The following is a 17,757-nucleotide window of genomic DNA, read 5'->3' as shown; positions in this document are numbered from 1 at the left end:
AAAATGTGTTTTATTGAGTACACACGCTAAAACAGACACTATTTGATGAAAAGCACGTGTTTCTGAATTGGAATGGTGATTTTGAACAAAAAACGGCGTCAGGAACGAGCTATATTATTAAAATAAGTGTGTTAAAAGCAAAAGCTGAAGAAAAAAAATCCACAGCTAATATTGCCAAGTGCTGTTGAATATCGTCCAATGATATGGAATACCTTTGGAATCCTGTCCATTATTGTCGGTAAAGGGATGTTTCATGTATTTATTCTAGTTGTACAGTATTAATTTCGTTCGGTGTCTGGCGGCCATGGCGGTGTAGATTGTGTTAGATATGCCTGGGTTTCCGCGGTCGATCAAAGGTTTTTTTTTTTTTTCCTTTTAACTTCATATAGAAATAGAACGGTATCCTTATTTATTCCGAGCGCTTTCTCGTTTATAAATACAGTTAATCTGATGACGTGGTCACATTTAAAGCAAGCAAGAACGATGGGAAGTAAGTTAGTCAAGAAGTAGTGCGGTTTGTTTTGCGCACAGTCATTGGTCAGTGGTCTGTCAGTATTTTGTTTTTGCAGTTTTTGTTCACAGACTTTTCGTTTTCACAGTTCCTTGAGAGCCCATATCATTACGCTTTATATTTTATGAAGAAAAGAGGAAGTGTTTATTTGGAACAGTGGTCGAGTTGTAGAAAAGAGTGAAAGATCGATGTTGACGGGCCTTTCACTTCCACCTCAGCATTTCGGTCGATGTTCCACATTATTTTTTCGGTGAAATATACATCAAGACGGTCGCTGGTGGAAGGCTTCTTCATCGACTGCGGTAAATTATAATGTTAAACTTCTTTTTTTTTACATTATGTTTCCGGGTCGTCCGTCCGTCCGTCCGTCCGTCCGTCCGTCCGTCCGTCCGTCCGTCCGTCCCTCCGTCCCTCCGTCCGTCCCTCCGTCCGTCCCTCCGTCCCTCCGTCCGTCCCTCCGTCCGTCCCTCCGTCCGTCCGTCCGTATTTTCGTTTACGCGATAACTCAAGAAGCAAATTATAGAATTTCATCAAACTTGGTGAAAAGGTAAAGTGAGACAGGGCAATTAAGTGATTAGATTTTGGGCCAGATGTGATAAAGGTCAAGGTCAAACTTTGAAATGTTACTGTTTACGCCCTAACTCAAATATTGGACAGAACTTCATAAAACTTGGTACAAAGGTAAAGTCAGACAGGGCAATTAACCGATTGGATTTTGGGCCAGATGTAATAAAGGTCAAGGGTCAAATATGTCAATACTCAAGTGTTTGTGCGGGAGAGCGGAGGCATTCCCGTCGACTGCGCGCCGTCAAATTACTCTCGTTTTTTTCATAGTTTTTAAACCCCTAAATCACGAATTATTTTTCGAGTAATACCTAACTTCTTCACTTATTTCGTGTTAAAAAAAAAGAAGAAAAAAAATCCTGCGATCTTGTCGTCCGTTCCAATGTGCATGTCCGTTTCTGGAGCGTTGGTGCTGCTGAATCGGTCTCTGGGCAGAGAATGTTGTTCTTATTCTGGGTAGTCTGGGAAGGAAGTCCACTCTCTTCGTGAGCAGGACAGCAGGCTTAATGACCCGCTGAAAGGCGGTATACACTCGTAATCATTGATGCCTTGCCGATGGGAACAACAATACCTCGTGTCCACCCGATTTTGGTGAAGATCTGGATCCGATTACTAGAATTTTAAAAAGTGATTCTTCACCATTGAGAGATAGGGCCAAAAACGATTTATAGCACGACATTTCAAAAAGTTTTAGACTGATTCGGGCAAAACTTGGTGGGCGGGTTGGTTGTGTGGCAAGGACAAATTAGTTCAACTTTAGTGAAGATTTGAATCCAGATCTGGATATGAGAATTATTTAATTTTTAAAAGGATTCTTCATCATTGAGAGATGGGGCCAAAAAAAAAAAACGGCAAGAATCTAAAAAATGTATTGGGGGGGGTCATTCCATGCCAACTCACCTAAATTTCAAAAACCTCCCCAGGTCACCTCTTCAGATTTTGCTGGAAAAATTCTTAAATGTAGAGCTATATGGTTCTACCCACCATGCAAAAGATTAGCTTTCAATTCCTCATAGTTAAAAAAAAAATCTATCTCAAGAGACCTTTCAAATTTGGCCCTAAAATTGCCAAATGTGAAAACGCATTTTTTTTTCAACTTCAGGGGCTTATAATTTTATAATGAACTCCTCTAGAAAGTTAATATTGCAAATATTTACTAATTGTCATCCAAATTTTTCAATTATGGCATCAGATAGCCTCTGGGATGCATATTTCTCACTCTATAGGAAGCTAAAAATGGCTTTTTGGCCAAAACGAGCTAAAATAAGGTGAAACTATAGGAGCCCTCCTGAAAATATGGAACAACTTAGAATTTTTTTTCCTCATAACACAGTGATTATAGGGTCATTATCTATCCATAGATACATTTTTGTTGGGATAATACAGTTAGGTGATGAATGATAAAAGTTTTACCATGAGCCCTTGCCTCCGAGGGCTCCAAAATGGACCAATTTTGTCCCCTGGTTTGACCATGTGGCTAGGGGTTTAGGATCTTCAGTTTTTTTTCTGAAGATTGCCTCATATAAGATGTGTCTACTGACCGAATAATTTTATCTAACACCCATGGCTTCATATTAAAATAAATTTTTATTTACATGCACGTTTTTTTATAATTATTCACTTTTTTCATATTCATGAGCTTATTGACTCAGCCTGTCATCCTACCTAGGTCGGTAAAATGAGTGCCAGCTTGCTGGTATCCTGTGTCGGAGTGGCGACCCGTCCAGGATTGTACGTAATAGCCAAGGAGACTGCCTAAGCAGCACCAACGCTCTGCACAGAGTATGGTCTCAATGGATGGATGGATGCACACATTCAAGGCACCCCGTGTCAGAGGCAGCACAGCAACCCCAAAACATCATTGAACCTCCTCCATGTTTGACTGTAGGGAAGGTGTTCTTTTCTTTGAAGGCTTCATTTTGTTTTTTGTAAATATAGAGATGATGTGCTTTACAAAAAACCTATAATTTGGTCCCATCTGTCCACAGGACATTCTCCAAAAAGGATTTTAGCTTGTTCAGGTGTGTTTTGGCAAACTCCAGCCGGGCTTTCTTATGTCTCTCTCAGCAGTAGGGTCCTCCTGGGTCTCCTACCATGGAACCCCCTTTCATTGAGTTTGTGATGGATGGTGCGAATTGAAACTGTCGTACTTGGTGTCTGAAGGTCAGCTTGAATCTGTTCAGCAGTTGGTCGAGGTGATTTCTCCACTATTCGAACAATCCTTCGCTGCAATCTTCGATCAAGTTTTCTTTTGTGGCCACGTTCAGGGAGGTTGGCTGCAGTACAGTACCATGGCCTTTAAACTTCCTGATAACATTGCGTACGGTGAACACAGGAACATTGAGGTCTTTGCAGATGGACTTGTAGCCTTGAGATTGTCGATGCTTGGCTTCAGCCTTCTCTGCCCTCAGACAATTCTCTGGTTTTCTTTCTTTTCTCCATGTTCATTGCGGTACACACAGTGACACAAAACAGCAGAATGACTCCTTTTCTCCATTCAAACTGGTTGAATGAGTGATTTTTATATTGCAGGCACCTTCAATTCCAAACGAAATGAGAATCACCTGCTTGAAATCTAATTATTTCTAGCGACTTCTAAAAGGTGCCAGTAATATTGTCCGGACCATTTTTCGGATTTCTGTTTGGGAAAAGCTGAGATTTAGGAGTTTTTTTTTTTCAGCTTTTTTTGTATTGTTCCACTTCAAACCAAAGAAATATGTGGATAACAAAATATTTTTTAATTTCAACAATTCTTCTGGAAGAAATGGTGCATTATTTGAAAAATGTGCAAGGGTGCCAATATTTTTGGCCACGACTGTATCTACTGGACACAATGCAAGAAAACGTTCTTAAAATGGAGATTTTTTTCCTGCATTTTTGCGTTTTCAAATTTTGGTAAATTTACTCCAGTATTTTATTGAAGCCTTCCAAGGTAGTAACCAAACTACCCGATCGGGATATCAGAATTTGCGCCAATCAAGGTGCCTCATTGCAAAGTTAAAACAATTGGAATATCCGGTCATGTAACTGAACAATAGCTAAAAATAATACCTCACCCCTAATTCTCAGGAAATTTGTTAAATTTGTGTTTTTCATGAAACACATCAGTGCTTCTCACAGAAAAGCTATAAAACTTCATGTAACGTTATCGAGCTTTTTGTATGCAATAAACTCAAATGTAGTAAGTAGTAAATTTATATTTCAAAGTATTGCTGTGGCTTGCACTAGCAGGGTTACCCAGCATTGCCTGGGTGGGGTGGTGGGGGTTGCGGGGGGTACTGAGAAGTGGGAGAAGCAGGAGAGCCCCTCAGGAGAGAAGCAGGAGAGATGGAAGCCGTGAAGGCAGCAGAAAGCATGAACAATTGTAAAGTTCCATTTCTCAAACCAAATCGATCCTTTACAGAGTTATACGACGCTATTTTTTAAACTATACATCTTCAAGGGATGGGCATGGCGTGGCGATTGCGAATAGGAATGTACTGTACACCACTAACCGTAGCAGATAGTCTTGCCTTACCGCAGCACGAAAACGGTGAACGCATTATTTATTTAGTTGGGTTCCAATTGTGTGTGGAGTCAGGCCAGCTGTGCAATGGGCCAATGGGTGGAAGACACAGCTCGAGTAATTAGGTGTGCTCGCCTTTGCCGTGTTATATGTCACGTGATATCTGTCAACCAATAAGATTGCATATAAATGTAAAAGCCAGAATAGTGATCTTAAAAGGCTCAGGTGGTGGATGAAAATACCCTTAGGACAATCCCAGGATGGGACTTGGGCTGTGTGCCAAATTTGGTGGTTGTCAGTCCAGCAGTCCATGCAAAAAAACGTGAACAGACAGAGATGGACAGACATCCAATGAATCTTATTTATTGGATTTCTCAGTAAATTTGTGACATGATGGATGAATCCCGAGATCCAGTTGCCTTTTGGTGAAGCCAAAATGTCGGTGAATGCCACAGTCCATAAACTGGAAGTTGTGCAGTTTCTGTCAGGTATACAGTTGAAATCCCTCATCTAAAGGAGAGGTGCAGGGTATTACCCAGGTACAGGAGGCTTTTGCTAAGTAACTGCATCATAGAGATGCAAAAATACGAGTTCTCTGGAACCTAATGTTGAAGACCTTCCATCATCACTATTCTTCTTCAAAATACTTTTTCAATTTGACCTTTCCTTCATTCAGGGTCAAGAAAGTCTGACTGTTGCAACGTTTCTTTTCTCCATTCTCTTAGTTCTCCTTTATTGCATCCTTCCCGTAACATCTTTAAACGTATCTGACTTAAAAACAAAATTTAAATCCCATTTTGCAATGCATGTTCATATTCCATCAATTCTTTTTTTCCAACTTCACTGCCAATTTACCCCACCTCTTTAAATCTATCTCCTCCTCACTCCTCAGCTGTTATACCCTCTCCTTACCCCTCCCATTTTGCCCCTCATTCTACCTCCTCTCTTGGCACCTCTTTACTATCAGCTCCTCCTCTGGTGTCCCAAACTGTGTGGTGTTCTACCATCTGTGGGCTCCGTTCTAACCTTACTGATATCTTGCTCTCCCAATCAGTGCACTCCTCAACATCTCAAACATGTCCTTTCTTTCCTCTTATCACCCCTCCCCCTTTTCCGAACCCCTCAAATATTGTGCCTCCTCCTGCCTGCTCCCTTCTTTACCAAATCTCGACCATGTCTCATCCTTCTCCTCTCCCCACCTCTCCACTCGCCCTCCTGCCCCATGGCCATGCTTGCTCTCATTGTCTCCTCTCCCTCTCAAAGCTTCATTTTCACTCCTTCCTCTCAATGCAACCTTCACTCTTTTCCCTCTCCGATCTTCGCTCTCACCTTTCTCAAAAACTCCCCCCTCAACCTTCTGCCTCAACTCTCCCCTCTCACCCTTCTCCCTACAGTCTCCCCCTCACTCCTCCTTCTCAAATTCCCCCCCGTCCTCACATCCACAAAGTTTCCTCCTTCACCCACCCTCTCTCTTCCAACTCATTTCTCCATCTCCTTTAATCTTTGATTTCCCTCTGCCCCCTCTCTTATTAATCCCCAATGTGCCTCATTCCATCACCACTGAGCTTTTTGTTGCCCTCCTCCTCCTCCTCATCCTCCTCCTACTCATCCGGCCCTCTCCCCTCGCTCTTTCTGCAATCCCCCACACTTTGTCAACAACTCTCCCTTCCTCTCCCCCTCCTCCCTTGTTCTACCCTCCCCCTCCCCTGCATCCAAAGCCTCCTCCCCTTAACAGTGTGTACCTCAAACATCCAGGGCCTTTGCTCTAACCTGACTCCACACAGGTTACCACTGACTAACCAGACATAATCTGCTTAATAGAAACTTTCCTCCTTCAAGACGTCTCTGACTCCCTTGTGTCTCTCCTTGGTTACTCCCTCCTCCGGTCTGACAGACCTGAGCCTCGTCCTGACGGAGTTGCTCTCTTCATCAAAAACTCGATCCTCACTTTCCATGCACTGCCCTCACTCCCCCTCACCCCCAGGAATTCCACTGGCAGAGTTCAGTTTGTGTGCCTTTTTTATGCATAGTGGTAATGTTTGCTGATTTCCAAGCAGAAGATGGATAACCTTGAGTAAATGAGAGGGTGAGCAAGAGCAGCAGAGCAGGTTTTTAGGACATGAGGGCTGATGCCATCTGGAAAGGTTACATAATCTGAGTCGAGGTTTGACAGCAAGCTCGCCACCTTGTCAGGAGAAAAGGACAGTCGAGGAACAGCTGGGTATGACTGGTTAAGGTGGGTACAGAAAGCGATGGTTTTGGGACACAAGATTTAGAAGCAAACACAGTTTAGGCATTCAGCCTTTTCACGTGCAGCCATTTGAGGTAAGGGAAGGGAAGAAGGGGGAACATGGACCATACACCAGAAACGGACTTAACCAGATGCCACCAGGATTTCAAGGAGGGTGACAGGTTTGAGAGTTCAGACTTGAGATTGGAAAGATGTTTCCTGGCTCTCCTAAGGGTAAATACACACCTGTTCCGAGCCTTGTGGAAGGAACTGAGATTGCCTTCAGTAGGATTTGCTTTCCATGAGGCGAAGGTAAGTTGTTTCAGGATACCAGCCTTGCCACAAGCTTCAGTGTAGCATGGGTGGGAGGAAGTGTAGGACAACTGAAGACGACATTGGATATATCTGTGCATGAGAGAGAGCAAATGTCTTTGAAAAAATTCCCAGGATGAGTTGATGTCGGTGAGGGTATAAATGGGAGACCAGTCGAGAATTTGATGGCTGCTTGAAGACCCTGCCAGTCGGCCAGAATGAAATTCCAGACTCTTCGGCACTGAGATAGTTCTCCAATAACAGCCAGAGAGATGACTGATTTAACAAGCATATGGTCAGATGAACCGATTGGAGCAGACCAACAGAATCTCACTGTAAGCTGGTTGATGGAAGAAAAAAGTGATGCCACCTCTCTGAGAAGAGGAAGAAGACAAACAAGAGGGAGGAAGAAGAGGCTGCAGCATGAAAATAGGTTGTCCATCTTTAAATGTAAAAAAGTGAAATGTTTTTTTTGTTTGTAACCTTACTGATTTGAGCTCCCAAAGTTAATTTGTGACAACTTTCTACGGTCAGATTTTTAACCATGATGCACATAAATAGGTGTTTTAAAGTCATGAGGAGGTCATTTGGCTCACTACTGTTGTGTTGTACTCCAGAGTTAATTTATTTCCTAACATGAGGTAATTTCTTTACGAGAGCTTCACTCATTTGCACCCTGTATGGCCTGTGGACCCCATTGGACCCATTAATGCCCATTTAGACCCTGTTAAGAACTTTTCGACCCCTTCACACCCATTTCGACTCTTTTGAGACATATAGACCTTCTTTCTTCAATATTTTTCAGACTTATAAACCGTTTAAGATGCTTTGGACAATTTCATACCATTTGGACCCCTTTTGACATTTAGATCAATTTTAAGACCCTTAGATCCTTTAAATACTTTAGGCCCCTTTTTGACCTTTTAAGACCCTTAAGCCACTCTAGGCCCCTCTACAACCCTTAGAAAATCTAAAAAAATTCCACCAAAAATCGTTTTTGATGATCTTATTCATGCACCATTTGCGTTGCATCACAAGTTGCAATGATGAATCAAAACTGATATCCCAAAGTGAAGCTTTTCTACTATGAATCATCGAATGGGAGTATATTGCAATAAATTGCCAAAAAGCAAAGCAGTGGGGAGTATAGAGAGAGAGGGGGCAGGTTAGGACTGGATAAGGGATGTAGGTGGTCGGTTGGCATGGAAATAACTTTGGTGATCTTTCATCAGGTGGTAGGCCCAAAACTTGCCAAAATTAGTTTTCTAGCGAGCTTTCACATCGCCCTCACTCCCAAGCAGTACTTCGGAAGAACAACAAGCATGGATTGGAAATCTTTGCTGGTGGAATGGAGTGAGGTTGCCAAAGTTACTAGCCCCACCCACTGTGATAGCTGCACACTGAATACTTGCACTAAATTCCTGTTTCTACCAATACATGCTCATTTGAGGTGAGACATTGACGAATCCATCAGTGACGGCTACCCTACGTGTGTGTGTGTGTGTGTGTGTGTGTGTGTGTGTGTGTGTGTGTGTGTGTGTGTGTGTGTGTGTGTGTGTGTGTGTGTGTGTGTGTGTGTGTGTGTGTGTGTGTGTGTGTGTGTGTGTGTGTGTGTGTGTGTGTGTGTGTGTGTGTGTGTTTATATTGTTGTTATAGATTTCCCGCCCGTCGGCGTGCGAACGACCGCGTCAAACCAATAGCGGTCGCTTCGCCCACCGAACGGACAATCCAGTCGCGGCTTTCCGGGTCAACGCCGGAAACCAGCCACGGGTGTGTTTTCAACCACTCCACAACCTTGTCCGCACTCTACCCGCGCTACAGGGTCCGATCGCCAAATCTTCGATTTACCTAATTATTCACGCTGGTAGGTGACCGAGAGATTGTACCTCAACGGGACCGCTTGGAAACTAGCCGCTTCACCAGCTCGCTTCCTTTTGGGATAACCGAGCGGGGTATTATCGCGCAGTCCCGTTTGACCCGATCACTTTACCGGCTATTTAAAAACCAACTATATTCCGAGTGCAAGATGGGGCAGTTCAATGAGGGAATGGACGCAACGAACAGGTTTACATTCACACCAGGACATTTATTATAATAAAGCACGTATGCAATTAAACAAGGCAAAACATGTATGCAATTATACAAGCAACAAAAGCACAACAAAAGAACTACAACTGTCTACTTATTATGTACAGTCACTTGCACTTAACAGCAGTTCCTACTTATTAGACGGGCCCACGGACACACGTACGCACACACACACACACACACACACACACACACACACACACACACACACACACACACACACACACACACACACACACACACACACACACACACACACACACACACACCCCCAATAAATGGTGGCAGAGGCCTTTAATAACGAGCTCCAGCTCGGAGGACAGGTGAGCTGAAACTCAGAACCTATCTCGAACCTCTCCACCTCGTGTGGTCTTCAAGTTGTTCGGACCCGGGCTCCAGCGAGAGCGAGCTGGATCCAATCGCCGAGCCGCGATCCTTCCCGAGCTCCCGCGAATCCTCCCGCGCTTCTCAACACGTGCTGGTGAGACGAGGCGCCGATCCTTCCTGTCGATGCGTTGCTTCCCCGAGGAAACACCTCCAATAAGAGGTCGATGAGTCGCACCACGCCGGGAACCAAAATGGAGAACAAAGAGCTCCACAAACCAAGAAGAAGAAGCCACCATTCACAGCTCGAGCCGAGCAACTAGCTCAACTTCCTTCCAAAACAAAGCAGCTTGAAGCCAAAAGCTCTCCCGAGTCAGGCCTCAGCCGAAGCTCACTGAGCCAGCCGAAGCAAAAAGCTTCCGAAGGCCTCAACCCTAACGCAAGCCAAGCAGGACCTGACGGTCTGCTGAACAACTCCCCTCAACTCCCTTCTTCAACTCTGCCCCTCCAACTCTGCTCATGAACAAAAGAAAAGATCTCCTCTTATCCTTCTCCCAGCGTGACTCATGACTCGTGCCCTCGTGCTCCATCCCCCGCTCAGCCACGGGTGGGAGGGAGTTGTTGACATCATGAGTCACGGGACGGCAGGATTCTTCTTCCTCTTCGCAGAAGAGGGGGAGGGATGTCTCCATTGTTCGTTCCCTAACTATTAAATCGATCCGCAGCGCATCTAATCGATTTCTGAACATTTAAACAATGAAAGGTGAGCTATCTAGGGAACAAGCACTTATCGACATAGCTGACTAAAGGAACCTGAATGTTGTGTGCAATCGAATTCCAAATTCGTAACAATATGTGTGTATATATATATGTATATATATATATGTATATATATATATGTATGTATATATATATATATATATATATATATATATATATATATATATATATATATGTGTATATATGTATATATGTATATATGTATATATGTGTGTGTGTATATATATATATATATATATATACACACACACACACACACACACACACACACACACACACACACACACACACACACACACACACACACACACACACACACACACACACACACACACACACACACACACACACACACTTGAATATAAGACCTGACGCTTTGCTGACGGAAATACCAATCTTTGCTGTGATGGCTAGTCCATGGTGAAAGAAGAGAAAGGATTCCTGGGAGTGTGAGGATAACCAGTGTTGCAAGTTGGCATTTGCAGTTTTGCCATGTGTGCCCATGTACCCATAAAAAAATTGTTTTTTTAATCGTTTTTTTTTCGTCAAACACCTTCCCTGGAGTTTCCTGAATACACCGTAGTTGGATTTATTGAAATCTGTTAATCCGTTCTCAAGTCATAACATGACAGACAAACAGACCAAAATATATATAAGATATATAGCGGCGGTCATCGCCTCTGGATAATCCAAAAAGGATGGTTGGTGTCAAAGACCACAAACGGCTGTCCATGCTGCTCATCTCTGGTCGTGTTCCCGTTACAGTGAGATTATCGTTACGGATAGAGTATCGTGCCAGCAGTTACATAACCGATGTTAATTGGCCGAGCGGAACCAAGGTTATACACCGCTTAGGCCTAAGTCACGTTTGCTCTATGGCGAGGATACGGCGGCCGTACACCCTCTGAATTGACAAACGTGCGGCGGCCGCAGAGTTTCTGCGGTGGCCTCAGGGTGGCCCTACGCCGTTTGGCTATCTTTTACAGGCCGTAGGGGTTGCCGTGTAATTATAGCACGGAGTTATAACTTTTTTCATTTCTATGTTCGCCGTAGCAATTCGACAAGCCGAAACAAAAAAACTGGTAAAAAAAAAAATAAAACCCACTCGTTACCGTCCGTCTGGCTGCACGTTCGCCTTAAGGCCCCCCTGCGGTCACCTTGCATCTGTCTTAAATTATATGGCCGCCGCAGGAACGCCCTAAGGTGACCGTACGGCACCCCCACGTTTTCAGTCTCCACAATTTATAAATATGCCGTGCGGCTACCCGAAAAATAAAAACGTATGTGACTGCTACATTGTGTGACTGTGGAAATACTGCGGCCACCGTATAATTGCTAGTGGCCGTAGATTTTGGAGACCCCACGGCCGCCGTGGCAAATGTGACTTAGGCCTTACTGCGATCCATAATCTAATTAATTTGGGCAATAAACCCAGAGCTGCCTTCGGTTACAATCGGAATGGACAGAAGTCAGGACACATTCTTTCTGAAATGAATTCATCAAACGCGTATTTACAAAGAAGGCAATTTACAAGGCACATATACAGTACACTCCCCTTATCCCCAATGCAAATATTCCCTCCATCGGATGCCTTAGAATGCTTAGACAGTCACTTATCACCTTTACAATATTGGCACCAATCTTACATCCGACAATGGAAGGAGAGAGATGAGAAGAAGAAGAAGAGCGTGTCGCTGAGCCACCATGTCTCTCCGCACTCCCGGGAATGGTGGCATTTGCAGCATGGAGTCGCTGTGGGTTTTGGCAGGAACGCACGGTCAATGACAAAGCGACTGCTTTAAAGTGGAGCGAAAGCTCAAGGTCACAGAGGTGAGAGGAGTCTGAATGGAAACGAGAAGAAGAACTGCCAAAGTCTGTGACAGACCCAAAGATTCTCAAAGACCGTGACGAGATAACCCAAGTTTGCGAAGCAGACTCTAGCAGATTCAAGACAACACTTAGTCGACCAAAGCAGACAGCAGCCTCATCTACCCAGACGACTCGTGTGCTCCCCTTTTTATTATGATCTCACCCTCCGCCTTCGTGCCCCCCCCACCCCTGTCATTAGTGGAGTCTCGGCCTCTTCTCTGCTCATGATTGGTGTATTTATCCCAATCCTAGTGGCAATTCGGGGTTGGCTTTGCAGATCAGGGCATGAAGCATTGTTGGGAATGGTTTTGGCGCATTGTCAGTCTTGATGATGATCGATGGGCCACCTGGTGTGGTCTTCTTTAGTGGAAATGCAAGAAGCTGGATCAAGTCGGCTTGAGATATTTTTTTTTTTTGTTAAGAGATTTAGACTAGAGAGAAAAGCATTCTGCTTTGAGTTTTAGTGGAGAAAAATGCTGGAAAATGTGTTTGTGCTGTGAGGTGCGAGAAATATCTGTAAATTAGAATGTAGAAGTTGGAAAATATGTATTCGACATCTGTCTATACCAGCGTTTCTCAACCTTTTTACCCTTGTGGAACCCTTGAAATAGTTTTCATGTCTCAGGGAACCCCTGCATAAAAATTATTATATACCATTATTAATATCGAACTCTTTTATATTTTTATCGTAGTTCACGTGGTAAATATAATATTTTTTTTTTTTTCGGATACCTGGTTTAAGGAAAAAATGACCCCCTTTTTGTCAAATTTATTGCCAATGAAAAAAAAAACATACTGCTCGTTTATGAGACCACACACCGAGGTTTTAATTCACAAAAAAAACCTTTTTTAAATAAAAAAAAAACCACCTCATGTAACTTTATCAACAAAATTTAAACAAATAAAGCTGAAGCAATTAATGTAAACAGAAGAACTAACCTTGAGAGAGAGAGAGACTTCGCGCTAGGAAGCAAAGAGAAGATAGATGGACACCGTGCCTGTGTCCCGTACTTGAGTCAGTCACTCAATGATGCACGAATCCGCCGCGTACAGGACTCTACTAACCAGTGAGGGCGGTTTCACACTGGCGCCATATAGACATCGTTAAATACATTCCCTATGGTTGTTATAATTGTAAATAATATGAGGTTGAAGCCTCTATTATAATAATCAAGGAGTTTCCAACAATATTCCGTACGTGTATAGTAAAATTACGAATATTAAATCAAACAAAAACTACTCAAAAATACATTAGCCTATTTATTACTGTTTCTCGCGGAACCACGAGCGACCTCTTGCGGAACCCTAGGGTTCCGGGGAACCCCGGTTGAGAAACACTGGTCTATACACACACACAATATCTGCTTACATGAAAACAGTATACTTAGCGAAACAAAATACTATGAAATAACTGGAGTTGTACAATGACAGTGTCTCTCTTACCCCCATAGAAGCCAGAACCGTTACAATATTATGTGACCAAGAAAGCTCCAAGTGTCACCAACGTCTGCTATTAAGAGAACAAACACAGTAGGGGTAGTGAATGAGTTGGACAAATACTTTGCAGGTCATGTTTTATATTCGTATTCATCTCGGTATTTTGTTTAATGGCTTTTCAAACTATAAAATGAGTATCTTGATCGGACTACCACAAGAAAAGCATTGATAATAATAGGAACCTTTTTATTTTGCATGTACATCTCATTGTTTCATTGTAAGACATATTGAGTAATTAATTTTGAAGGCAACTCGTTTACGAAAGTTTTCTGGAATTGATCTGTTTGACGTGAGCAGAAACATGCAGGACAACACCAATGTTTTATCGCTTCATCGGCTCGAGCCTGTGGTGAACAAGTTCATCAAGGTGGCCATTCCCACGGACCTTGAACGACTGGATAAGCACCGGATGAACATGGAGAAGGTGCCTTGAGTATCAAAAGACGGAAAAGGGTCGAAGCTTGATGTGTTTGGTTCTATGATTTGTTGGGCAGTAGGGACTTAGGTTTTACTTTGTAAAAGGAGGAGAAATGGAGTCGTTTTGTGAATTAAGGATTTTATAATTAAGAAACGAGAACTGCTGTGATTGTGAGTTTATGACGAAGGCTTGTAGGATAGCTCAAAGGTAGCAAGCTCACCAATGAAATGCCTACTTTAGGTTCAATTCCCAACCTAACTATATTCTGGTGTTTTTGCAGGCAGGGGGTTTGTTGCCTCAATTAGTGTGCTATCTGTTGGATGGGACATTATCCTGGAAACATGTCTGCTGGCATTGCCTGATGGCCATTAAATATCCCATGGTGTTTTTCATAAGAGTCTGTGATTGTTTGCTCGAGCTATGGCCAAATTCCAAATTCTTTTCCTGCCCTGTCACCTGTGACTTTGGCGGGATCACCGGAATCATGTGCAGATGTTGCTACAATGACCTTCTTTACCCAACAATTTTGGCAATGACGAGACTTGAGTATTTAGTGGGAACGCACTGTTTTCAAGGGAGAAAGTTTTGCTAATCCAAGAGCCAGTATTGCTCCAACAATTTACAACTACAGTTTGCAATGTTTTCGTATTACTTATTGACATATCCTTAAAAGAAAAAAAAAAAAAATATATATATATATATATATATATATATATATATATATATATATATATATATATATATATATATATATATATATATATATATATTGTTGCTTAAATTCCCATTTTTTTGCAGTCCAGACAGCTGCAGGATTGGAAGAGTGTTAATCGTGAACAAATCAATGCCAGCCGCACTGTGCAGGTGTGTGTCTTTGTTGTCCTCTTTGTATTTATTTTATGCTTTTTTTTTCCTGTTTTTGCTTATATGGCAAACATGAGATGAGACAAGCAAAACAAAAAACATAGGGGCAATACCCCTGGGTGCTCACCTAGTAGTGGCTGGATAAGATAACCAGGGAACCACTGGTAGGCATGGATGACCCACAAAATATGTAATGGAAAAGAAAGTAAATACACATGGATATATATTTTTTTAATGCTGTGAACAAATCTTGGTACATCATGGGTGACAAAGGTTGTGGTCAAGTTTCATCGGATTTTGTGTAGTTTCTGAGAAAAAACAAATACCTCTTTTTGTGGGCAACCTCCCCGTAAGACCCCTTTCAACCCTGGTTTTATTTATTTTTTTAATGCCATGAACAATCTTTGGCACATCATGGGTGATGAAAGTTGGGGTGAAGTTTCAATGCAATTGTGTGTGTGGTTTCGGAGAAGAAAGCAAATGCATATTTTGAGGAGCAACTCCCCTTCATCCCCTCCCGAGCCCAATTTGTTTTCTAATGTCATGAACAAACTTTGATACACCATTGGTGATGAATTTTGTTGAGTATCATCGGAATTGTGTCGTTTCTGAGAAGAAAGAAAATATCTCTGGGGGGTGGTGCAACCCTCCCCCCCCATAAATTCCCTCTGTAGACTCCCTCAGACCCCGATTGTTTTTTTTGTTTGTTTGTTTTTTTTCAATGCCGTGAACAAATTTTGGTACGTCATGGGTGATGTAGGTTGTAGTCAAGTTTCATCAGAATTGCATTTCTGAGAAGTCAGATTCCTATTTTGGGGAGCAACCCCCACGTAGAACCCCTAAGACCCCAATCCTTTTTTTAATGGTGTGAACAATCTTTCGTACATCACGGGTGATGAAGGTTGGGGTAAAGTTTCATCGGAATTGTATTTGCAGTTTCTGAGAAGAAAGCAAATACCTCTTTTGGGGGGAGACCCGCCCTCTGTAGATGCCCTCAGACCCCAATTTTTTTTTTGTTGTTTTAATGCCATGAACAATCTTTGGCATATCATGGGTGATAAAGGTTGGGGTCAAATTTCAGCAGAATTGCATGTGGAGTTTCTGAGAAGACATCAAATACCTATTTTTGGAGTCCACTCCTGTGGACCCCCTTTGAGCCCAAGTTGTTAATTAATTTTTTTAAATGCCATGAGCAAACTTTGGTACATACATGCTGATGAGCATTGTGGTAAGTTTCATCAAAATCATATGTGTAGTTTCAGAGAAAAAGTTGAAAGTATTTGTGTACGGATGTACCAACTAACTGATGGACGCGATGCGCCATCCCATAAGCTCCCCAGAACTACATTCCAGGTGAGCTAACAATGGACGTGATGGCACAGTTGCAACATTAAAGAACCCTGGGGAGCAAACATTTCCCATCACATTCTGGTAATACTCATTGAGGGAAAGCCAGCTTCCAAAGTAGTTAAATAATGGTTCTTTGTTTTTGAAATTGCTTTTATTGTTTTGTAGTTAATTTATGATCATCTATTTATAATTCCAGCAGTGTGTGTGTGTGTGTGTGTGTGTGTGTGTGTGTGTGTGTGTGTGTGTGTGTGTGTGTGTGTGTGTGTGTGTGTGTGTGTGTGTGTGTGTGTGTGTGTGTGTGTGTGTGTGTCTGTGTGTCTGTGTCTGTGACCGCTGTTTCTCGACAACTGCTGGTCCGATCTAATTGAAACTTTCCAGATATATTGCTGGGGCCCTGTGGATGTGCCTTTTCAAGGTTTGATATTAATCGGACAAGTGGTTCCCAAGTTATGGCCATTTATTTACCAACCAATGACAGGAACCGTTGCTGCGGCCATTTTTATCAACCAATGACAGGAAGCGTTGCTGCGTAGTCGTGGTCGATGGGGAAGAGAAACTCAGCCGCGTTCGCCATTACGGGTTCTTATCTCCCTCTCCTCTCCTCTCCTCTCCTCTCCTCTCCTCTCCTCTCCTCTCCTCTCCTCTCCTCTCCTCTCCTCTCCTCTCCTCTCCTCTCCTCTCCTCTCCTCTCCTCTCCTCTCCTCTCCTCTCCTCTCCTCTCCTCTCCTCTCTTCTCTTTTCTCTTCGTGTTTTTCCTTGGGAAAAGGCAAAATACGTTGGCGCTAATTGAATAATTGGCCATTAAAAGCCTCCGTATTCTTGTCCTGGACGAGGAAACGAAGAAGCGCCGTTTCCTCAGCGATGTTGCTTATGAAGAGGTTCTAACGAGATAAAGGTGTGTACAATGTACATGGAGACGATTTTTATTATTTAATTATTGAAGAAAAATTGTTCCAAAAATAATTTATCAAAAAAATTGCATAACTTTTTTTTGTTTCCAATTGTCAAAACGCTGTGGCCTTTGAAAGTGTTAAGGAATTCAGCTCTACTCGACATGCTTGCCAACGAAATACATCTCAATTTGGTGGTAAAAACGATTCACAACGACGGGCTTCCTTACTCATTGCTCTGCAGTCTGCATTCAACCCCTTCATTTGTCATCTCATTGACCTCATTTCATCTATCTATAATTCCAGCTGTGTGTGTGTGTGTGTGTGTGTGTGTGTGTGTGTGTGTGTGTGTGTGTGTGTGTGTGTGTGTGTGTGTGTGTGTGTGTGTGTGTGTGTGTGTGTGCGTGCGTTTGTGACCGCTGTTTCCTGACAACCATTGGTCCGATCTAATTGAAACTTGCCAGATATATTGCTGGGGACCTGAGTATGTGCCTTTTCAAGATTTGATATTAATCGGACAAGTGATTCCCAAGTTATGGCCATTTATTTACCAAC

The 17,757-nt window shown here is 42.7% G+C and overlaps 1 protein-coding gene across 1 annotated transcript in view; it reads left to right on the top strand.

The window, feature by feature from the left end:
• Window positions 1-304: 304 nt before the first annotated feature.
• STX17 (syntaxin 17) overlaps window positions 305-17,757 on the top strand; it is a 41,309-nt gene continuing 23,856 nt past the window's right edge. Inside the window, exons 1-3 of the mRNA XM_085892349.1 lie at window positions 305-356; window positions 13,978-14,104; window positions 14,897-14,962. Of these exons, the coding sequence (XP_085748475.1) occupies window positions 13,982-14,104; window positions 14,897-14,962 (189 nt within the window). The 5' untranslated portion in view covers window positions 305-356; window positions 13,978-13,981. The remainder of the gene's footprint in view (window positions 357-13,977; window positions 14,105-14,896; window positions 14,963-17,757) is intronic.

This window comes from Eptatretus burgeri, chromosome 8 (assembly GCF_056783735.1).
Source record: "Eptatretus burgeri isolate ZD-2024b chromosome 8, Ebu_testis_v1, whole genome shotgun sequence".
NCBI lineage: Eukaryota > Metazoa > Chordata > Myxini > Myxiniformes > Myxinidae > Eptatretus > Eptatretus burgeri.
This window is presented reverse-complemented; position numbering and strand designations above follow the sequence as displayed.